This window comes from Athalia rosae, chromosome 4 (genome assembly GCF_917208135.1).
Source record: "Athalia rosae chromosome 4, iyAthRosa1.1, whole genome shotgun sequence".
NCBI lineage: Eukaryota > Metazoa > Arthropoda > Insecta > Hymenoptera > Athaliidae > Athalia > Athalia rosae.
In genome coordinates this window covers 17951290-17962009 of record NC_064029.1, presented here as the reverse complement: position 1 = coordinate 17962009, position 10720 = coordinate 17951290, and the positions used below count along the sequence as shown (strand labels likewise).

The 10720-nt window shown below is 28.3% G+C and overlaps 1 protein-coding gene across 1 annotated transcript in view; it reads left to right on the top strand.

Moving 5' to 3' along the window:
• Positions 1-8682, top strand: part of LOC105688770 (syntaxin-1A) — a 64707-nt gene extending 56025 nt beyond the window's left edge. The window contains exons 9-10 of the mRNA XM_048654483.1: positions 300-391; positions 644-8682. Coding sequence (XP_048510440.1) covers positions 300-380 — 81 coding nt within the window. The 3' untranslated portion in view covers positions 381-391; positions 644-8682. The remainder of the gene's footprint in view (positions 1-299; positions 392-643) is intronic.
• The last annotated feature ends 2038 nt before the right edge of the window (positions 8683-10720 follow it).

Below are 10720 nucleotides of genomic sequence, written 5' to 3'. Positions count from 1 at the left end.
GAGAGATTGATAAAAGTTAAACATGCTTAAAGATCCGAATGAAATTTCATAGTATAATGTTGTAAATACATGTGTACGTCTATATTTAGTAGTGGACAGAGTGCAGTCAGATAGCTGATTTGTTTAACACCAAAAGAGGAGCAGAAATACCAAATAATTTATTGCATATAAAAAGATACTGAAGAACAAAGAATAAGAAAATGAAGTCAAATACAACTTCAGAATCAGTTTGATGATTAGCAAATTTCTTACATATATATGTAAATATATATTTGTGAATCTGTTAATGCTGAGTACAGAAGAAGATCATGATCATGATCTGCCTCGCCATTCTCGCTGTCATCGTGGCGACTACGATCGGTTCATACTTCGGGCTGTGAACATCTACAAGGTAATATTCATCAACATCATTTTACATGATTAATAATCCGTCGTATAGATATTATGAATGTAATGGATATTTCGTACGTGAGCATATGCATACACATGATGTTTGTATATATGCACGTACGCAAATGCATACATATATCGTTTGTGCAATAATAAAACTGTGTCTGTCTCTTCGTTTTTTATTTTATTTTTTTTTAATTCCTTTGGTTTCGTTTTCTTTTCTTTTTCGTTTTTTTCTCTTGTCTATTTTCAGAAGAGGCATAAACGCGTCAAAAATGTGTGATGAGCAACTGGTCGGATTGTTTAAAAAAAAATTCTGCGAAGAAGCTACGATTGTACACGCGTTGGGGCGAATCATGCATATTACTATCCCAATATATGCCACCGAGACTGCTGAAAATCGTGAATTTCATTTCATTTAATCATCATAAACATGATTATTATATTCATAAATTAGATACATATATATTTTTTCCAACACTCATCATGATTGGCAAAGAAAAAGAAATAACGAAATTAATTCGTTCACCTATTCATCACAATTTGTTATTTTATACATATGTATATATATGTATGTAAATATATACATACATATACGTATTAGGTTTACCTATAAAATGGTACTTGATATGTATCTACTCATTATGCATTATATCTGTAACATCAAAACTATAGCCTAGGTAAACATTATTAAACATTATTATATTACGTATATAACAGCAAAAAGAGAATAACAATAATAATAGTAATAAATAACATCATAATATGAACAACTGCGGGGAAGATAAGAAGGAGAAAATGAGAATCTTGAAGGAGAAGAGAAAAATAGCACATGAAAGTTATAATTTGGTTGACGATATTTTATATTGAATCGTAGCTTGCAATATTCGGTGGATTAGCATTTGCGTATTGATCACACATACACATGTATATATATATAAATAATATATATACATGTATATCATAGGGTTACCCATTCGTACTATAAAACAATGACGACGAGGCATCGCTATTTACAAACGAGTGTGTGCAGTGATTACTATTAACATTAATTCAAACAAAAATTTAAATATCTATGTACAATTTCTCTAACTAAAATCGGCAAAAGCTTAATATACCATGTTATCTATCAATAATTTCAATTGTGGTACGTTGAAAAACTTTTGGAAGTTTCAGATTTCTTTGTACTTTTATTTTTCCAAATTTGAAAAAGATTTTTCTCCTACTGACGATATTACAAAGACAAAAATTTGTAGAAATTATTTGTTACATTTGTCCATTAGAGAGATTTCATTTATCACTCACGTACGCATACCAGATATACTGTAAACGTTATTTCAGTTTTGTTAGTTTCAAAATCAAATCTGAAACATACGCCGTTGTTTTATTGTGCTGGTCACATAAATGAAAACTTTTGCTGCAGCAATAATATTATATACATACAATATAGGTGTTATGGAATAACGATAATAATATTAATAATTATTAATAAAATAACAATAACGAAGAAGGGGGAAAAAACGAGAGAAAAATGGAAACTAAATTCAGGGGCGAAAAAAACCGAAAATAATAATAATAATAATAATCGTAATAATGATAATAAAATTAATAAATTTTCGTGTGTTGAAATATAATATATTAATTTCTTTGTATGCAAGTTATAAAAGTTACACGAAGTGATCATGATCGAGAAAAAGATATTTCGATGTAAGTAATATACAATATACTTAATAACATATTTACAGATTATGATGATAATAATAACAATAACCAATTATAAAGAAAAAGAACTAAGAAAGAAAAAAGAAGAAGAAGAATATTATTAAAGAAGGAAAAAGATAAAGAGTTGAACCTTAAAATAATTATGTTGATTCCCGAGAAATATTATTGTAATTAATCATACGTACAATAATATGCGTATATATATATGTAAAACAAACGTTAAGATGGTCAATACATTCGCGAAAAATAAGCAGAGATATTTAAAAAAGTAACGAAAGACAGAAAAGACGAAGCATAATATGACATTATATAATAACTAATTGAATGAGATGAAAATAATAAATTACACGTTACAAATATATATAATGATTCAATATGATAATTATTATTATTATATCAAGCTCACCTTGCATTGTACAGAAAGTGTATTTGTTAGTTTAGGTAGCTATGTTATTATCTATTATACTCATTCTATAATAATATTATTATATAAATTGAATTAAAGGTTAAACTAAATTATATAAATATAATTCTTCAATCATTCTACGTTAGCTAGTCAAAATCGCATCATATAGCCATCATATATCATCACCTTCACCATCATCATCATCATTATCAACATCATCATCATTATTTAATATACATACATATTAGTATATGCATATTATTATTAATGTATAATAGATATTATATGTTACTAGAAAAAGAACCAGTCGGGATTTAGAGTTTCATATGATTGTGAAATTGATAACGATAAATGAAAGTTGTACGTGCCGATTTGAAGGGTGCGAAAAATTGTCGCAACAAAATTTTCAAACTACTGAGGAAAAGCAAAGTAGGATAATAATTATTTTTTGGCTTATTCGGCAAGCATTTCAAATTTCTATACGTCGGGGTCATCGCTACCAATAATTCTTAAGCTGCAGGATAATTTTCATTCGGTAGAAAATTATTATATTAATATTATTGAACGGAGAAACGGAAATTCAGATACAAGATTCAATCTATATAATATGTTTATAAAGTTGAGAAAAAAGCAATCTTTCTGCTCTCTTGGTGTTCACTAAGTAAAAGAAAATGAGAAAAACCAGAATATAATGAAGATTTGAATCAAGAGAGTGATGGTATTACTGTAATGTCGGATGAATCCAAGCCTGCTTCTTTACGTACACATATGATTGCGATACGGTTCTACATTCAGACGCATTGTTTCATTTTTCATTTCTTCATTCATCCAGTTTTTTGGTTTTTCGTTCTCTCTCACAGTTACATTTGGCTCTGATTTGGCGTTAATCCTTAATCGAAGTACTTCAACTTCAGGGCAAAGAAAGAACCGAAAAAAACGAAACAAGAAAATTCGGAAAAATTATCAAAACCTCCATCGCATTCTAACTCCATACATATTCCACATCTAATATACCGTAATTATGTACTCATACACATACCCATATTGTTCATATTGAGATAATTTTTAAACGTGGTGAATTGTCCTAGAAAAAAATAATTAATAAATAAAGGAAAAATGAAAAAAAAAGATAAGAAAAATAAATCTCGATCTCTGTAAATTAAACAATTTTCAATGTAATTATATTCAATTATTTAATCAACGATATTCATTAGGATTCGATCATGTTTAGATAGCGGGCACCAAAGGGCGTGTATAATTATTACACATAATATATAGATACATATATATGTGTTGAAAATAAATTTTATGAAAAATGAACTCGAACCTGACTTATTATTTTTTCATTTATAAGCACAGTGGCTTTAATCTGTGTACCGATGTACGTATTCTATACAGTTGCTGGTCGGAGTCACTCGACAAAAATGATTTTCAAATATTGTAAGTGAAATTTGAGAATTGTTTTTCAACCTACGCAGGTGTACATATATATATGTACGTATGTGTGTGTTAGGTATATCGACCAATGGTGCCCTTTCACGAAAAATTAAGAAATGAATAAATAATTAAGAAAGATAGAAGAAAACTCAATCGAATTCACGTACTGAAAAGTAATAGACAATTCTCGGTCGCCCGTATAAAAAAGTGAATGTGTCGTGAAAAGCTCGATGCGAAATGATTCAATATTAGATGGATATGAAAATTTTAGCTTTAATCTCAGATATATTAGTTTAGCTATTTATATAGTCGAAAGTGAATAAAGAAAAGAGAAGAAAAAAAGTAAAAGAAAAAAAAGTATTGAATAATGTATGATAAATTCATCATAGGAATTGAGATACGTTACTTTCTTATATTGATAGATAATTTTACAATTTAAAATAATTATTATGCATAATATAATATGTAAATTATATATACATAGATATATATATTATATATATGATATATTATTGATGCACAATGAAGATGTGTGTTGATAATTTTGGCCTAAATTTAATTTCGTTGAGGTTGATCGTGCTGTGATCATTTTTATTCATTATTCATTCCTCATTGATCCTTGCGCCTGTGCAACTCACGATAATCATTGCTGAATTTTAGCTTTTCAAAGTTCAGTGATATATACTTAATACAATGGTACTTAATAATATAATTAGATATTTTCATGAACTTTAACGTACGATCTAAATTTATTAATCGATATACGTATATCTGTATGGATACTCTATAAAATTTTAACTGAATTGAAACATTTTTTTTTCATTTTTCACTGGTCATCAGAGGTCAAAATGTATCATGAAATTATTTTTCACTAGCAGCAGCGACAGCAGCAGCAAGATCAAAAGCAGCAGCAGTAGCCACAGGTGAAAAATTGTCTTCCTGCGAATCATTTTATTATCACAAGTTCTTTTTTTTTTTTTTCCCTTCATTAATCACGATAGTTGATTGGATTTGGATTCACTTGTGAACATTTATATCGTTCGTACGATGCCAAATAATTCGTACAAACCAATAACGTTGAATTAAAAAATTATATTAACGACATTAATTAAAGCTGCAGTCAACCTCGGCGCCTTGTATAACGATATGTTGTTTCTATATAATTTATTGCATCTCATTGCATTACAAGTTTTGAAATGCACCGATTTAGCGTTCATTCTGTCATCTTATGTTTATCTTTCCGCATTAATCATTATAAATGAATTATATAATTAATTATTATTATGTATGTAACACATTTAATATGAAAAAAAGGCTACTTCACTAACCTTATATGAGTGTCAATTCCACTTTCAAAACTATATATATACATAAAACGTGATTTTTGAAAACGTTAGATAAAAAAATACATACATGTATATTAACACACATATGTATGTGATATTGAAATAAAATTTAAAAGTTGGAAGTAAAGATTGAAAGAAAAAAAGGAAAAAAAAGCATAAAAAAGAAGACGAGAAAATAAGAGGAAAAACAGCAAAAAACGGTTGCATGATACTATGGGTGTTGATGCAACAAAGTGAGATTATTAATTAATTAAAATTTAAAGGAAAAACTCTATAAAATTATGTAGCCATGAAATCAACATAATAAAAATGATTAATAATATATACTTTTCATCTCATAGATATTTCATAATAGGTATAACATACACATGAATTATAGTAGTTATATGAAACTAGGAATATATACATGATTCCAACTACAAAAAAAGGATAATGAATAAATAATGATGTAAAAAAATTAAACAAATTAGTTATCATTGAATATCGACGATCAGAAAAAGAAAATTAAAAAAAAACTAAGGAGAAAAAAACCAATACTATACCAGCAATTATTATATATTTAAATGAATCAATAATGTTTTCAACCCATATGAATTTAAAATGATTAACGTAAATACTTTCGCAAAAACGCGCGATGAAGGTTAAAACATTAGGTATAATACGACATAACATGTTTTTTTTTTAGGGAACAAAATCTTTAATCGAATTTTATAAAACATTATATAAAATTATTTGTTATGAACATTATTATCATTATTAGTATTATTATTATTATCATCATTACTATACTTCTACTACTACACTGTACAAAGATGGCAATAATCTTAAGACACTTACAAAATCATTACTTCATTACTTGGAGAAGAATATTCTCATTATTTTTAGTAATGTCATAGCATTGTTATTATAATCACTATGATTATCATTATTGTCACTAAAAGTTTATTGTTCATAGTCGTCAAACGAAATGATTAGGTGAAATTCGATTCAAGTGACAAGATTAATTGATATTATGACACATGCGATTGAAATATAATGATATCGAAATGAAGTAATATGTACTTATTATCAATACACGATCAAATATAATTTTCAAAATCCACAATATTGTTAAAAAATTATTCTATAACATCTTTATAGTCAATACAATATTACAAAATTAACGCAACAACACGTGTGTGTATATCCAGTGACTGGATGAAGGTTAAACAAAAAATTAATGAACAGATAAGAATAATAGAAAAAAAATTAAATAGAACAAATTAAAATAAAACCTAAAAGCAAAGGAGATGAACTTAAACAAAAATAAAATAACGCAAAATGAAGTTACATACGTAGTATATTATAATGATTAAAATTTTACAGAAAAGATAAAGAAGAAAAAAAACGAAAAAGAGAAAGAAAAATGAGAAAAAAAATAATTGAAAAATAATAATTTGTTCAAAGAAGGAACACCAGGTTTAAAGGTGATGATTATGGCAGCTGATATGTGATCAATTGAAATGTGCCCTTTCATCGTATATATCCAGCACAAATCTATATACCCCTCTGCGGATAGTGCGAGTGGTAGCTGGACCTCTTGTCCTTATATACAAACTACATAGCTGGTCTAATAGGTATATAGGTATTAGTAGTGAGATGTAAGACACAGCACATTATTAAGATATACGTAGATCAATTGAGATTCTTCGAATGGAATTGATAAATTATATCTTTCAGTATCGTCATCTCCATTTGATTAACTCAATGCAAAAAAAGATTTAAAAAAAAATGAAAAATAAACAATTTTAGACATCGAAAATGAATACACAAATAACCGAAAGAAAAAACAAACAAACAAACGTACATAGAGAAGAAAATATATGATAAAAACTACAACATGAGAAAAGAAAACGAAAAACGAGAAATAGTAAAAACTAAAGATTAAAAAATGAATGATAATAATAAATGAATAAAAATGGAAAGAAATGAAAAATATCAATGTAAAATTATATTCTTTTACGTTTCGACTCACTCTGCTATAGCTAATCCTCCTCTAATAAATTATAAATTGAATAGCTAACTAAAATTTTTTCATTGTACCGATATACATATACCTGTATTAGATATGTATATGTTAGGTATATTAAATATTTTAATGTATAGCTAGTCGATGATGATCTTATCTAATTATAATTTAATTTTATAAATATTTAAAGCAATGGTACAGACATAGGTATGAATACGTACATATATATATATAAAGTTAAAGATAAACCAAAGAAAATATGTTTAAATAAAGTTATAGATATATCTGCATTATACTAACGATATTTAGAAAAATTAAAACAATATTTTGATTGATATAGAATCATAGGTATTTAAATAAATGTATAGGTACATGTATTATACATGCGAAATATCATCCGGCAAATGGTGAATGATACCCTCTTGAAATTCACGGTAAATTTTACGATTATCGAAGAATAAAACATCGATTAAACGGCACCTCTGTCTCCTGTAATATTTGACTGACGAAAAATTTTCCACCGAACACGAATAAAAAAGATAATACATATATTTTACGTAGAAGCTCTATCCCTGATTATGGCGTATCTTAACTGTTGCATTTGGAAAAAGTTAATCTTTGTTTCTGTATTGAAAAATTGTAAGGAATGATTTGAAGAAGGAATAAAAGTTTCAGGGGGCGAGGTGCCCCTCACTCTGGCGTTGTGACCTGTAGCGCATAAGCCATACGAAATTTAAAAGAAACGTAAAATAAAATAATGAAAAACTTAAATTACATGATTTGAGATTGAATTTTTTCTTCCTTTTATCTAATGATCTTCTGTCATGTATTGTTGCATGATGAAATATACATCCACGTTTATTCATAAAGGGAAAAAAAAAGACGAAAAATTAAAAATTATATGAGATAACTTGAATCAAAATTTAATATTTATAATCAATTATTAGGGATGACCATTTTTTACTTGAAAATTTTGGAGTGAAAAGAAAAACGACCACAGAACCCTCGAGTCGCATGTACACGTATGAAAAAATGGTGTGTATAATAAATGCACAGGTCGTTTTTTTAAATAACTTATTCAACTTTTTGTTTTGAATATTTGTTAAACTGTAATAAAGTAATATTAATGTTATACCGAAATCGATGATAAATATATAAAGTACAGTTGTGTTTTGAGAGTATATGCAGATATACATATATACATATTATAGGAAGAAGACAAAGAGCGTAAATAAATAAATAAAGTTCACTGTGCTCTGCTGTAAAACATGATAAACTCATATACCTATATATGCTATACTAATATGGTTATTATAATAACTGTATATATACAGAAAAATCACGAACAGGCTAATAAACTGTATGCAAATCAACACTTATTATCTACTATATTATTAATTCGAGATAACTTTTGTCCGTGCAATTACCTCTTACCTATACGTGAACATATATATACAACACACAACACCTTATCGAAATATTTTCATGACATTTAGTTGAATTGAATTATTAAAATTTCATCGTAACCATATTTTATGAATTAACGTGTAACCGATTACGCTAAACGCCAGACGTCACTTACGGTAGAACGTCATGGCTGTTGCGAAAATGACGATAACGTAAGGGGAGAAAATACGTCACGTCAGGATCATCAGAAACATTGGAAGGTATCTACAGTGGCTGCCAAAGGTTTTTCACATGGCCGATTTCTCCATTCGTCAGAAAGCTGCCGACTTGGTGATGGTCAACTTGGTCAAAAGATTATGGTCTTTAGATTTCAACGATTTCTGTGGCCATAATTTAAATATCTTACAAATGATTCGAGCAAATGGTGTTTTCAGTATTTAGATCTCAGAAAAATGAATTTTTCGATTATGATAAGATACAAATAAAACTCATCGCCACATTTCTCAATTTTTCTATTTTCAGAGACGATTAATGAGCGATATCTCAAAAATTTTTACAGATAGATCAATTTAGTTAACAGACTCGGATACCTGAGCTCCAAATATTTCAAGATAGGGTCGTAGAAACGATTTTCATTCCTGATTATCAAACTGAAATATTTCTTATTGTGAGTATCATACTATATTTCTTAATCACGATATTATTGTCGCGCATTTTATTCATGGGGAGAGTATTTTATGAATAACACACCTTGTTAGCTTCCGATACAATATGTTTCCTTGTTACATGTAAATCGATATCCCATCAATAAATATATTTAACATTTTATATTCCTCTTTGATGTATTATTTTCACGCCTATATATGTTCTCATAGTATTCAAATTCTGAAAAGACACCTCCAAAGCTGCGACCGGTCAATTTTCATGTGATAGCTTGAGATCTCATTCGGCTTAGAAATATAGGAACTGATCAGTACAGTAAAATATCGCCAATCTATCGATCTAAGATGTTAAAAATTAAAGACATCTGGACTAGCTTCATTACTAGCTAAATTTGAACGACGTCTTCGTGTTCGTTAGATATTTCAACGTTCAAAAAGCGTCCAGACGCTTTTCGCAAAAAAACGCCATTGCGATTCGGTATTTGGTCGTCAGAGCGTCTCGTACGTAGATCCTTCTTTTCCGAAGCAACGGCAGTATGGCCGTAGCAGCCGGAGCGTCGTCACGCGTCGTCAGGAGCGACGTCGATGGTAGCGCGTACATCCTTGGAGAAGAAAAAAAAGATGGCAGAGAGGTGGGAGAAAGGAAAATAAATACATTGCGGTAAGAAATAGTACGCAGTTACTGCTGAGCCGTAGTTCCTTAGTTGTCGAAGTTTCTCCGGTCGCGTTTTGGAAATACTAAAATTTACGTGTTCATTTATTTATTCATTCATTGCTTTATTAATTTCTTGATTTATTCATTACTTTATTCATTTATTTCTTTATTCATTCACTCATTTATCCATTCATTTATTTAGGAAGTTAGCTATTTATTTATTCGTCGAATTATAAATTTATACGTGATGCCCATATACTTTCAACGCAGTTACTGCTGAGCCGTAGTTTCTTAGTTGTCGAAGTTTTTCCGGTCGCGTTTTGGAACTACTAAAATTTACGTGTTCATTTATTTATTTATTCATTTCTTTATTAATTTCTTAATTCATTCATTTCTTTGTTCTTTTATTTCTTTATTCATTCACTTATTTATCCATTCATTTATTTAGGAAGTTAGCTATTTATTTATTCGTCAAATTATAAATTTATACGTGATGCCCATATACTTTCAACGCGAAGCAATTGTTGCGTCCATGATTGCGGACTGTTTCGGTAATCAGACAATTAATTATTACGAATAGTATTTCAAACTATTCAATAATTCATTAATATTTCTGAAGCATTCATTGATTTATTCATTTCTCAATTTCTTAATTTATTGGTTGATTGATTGATTTATTGATTTATT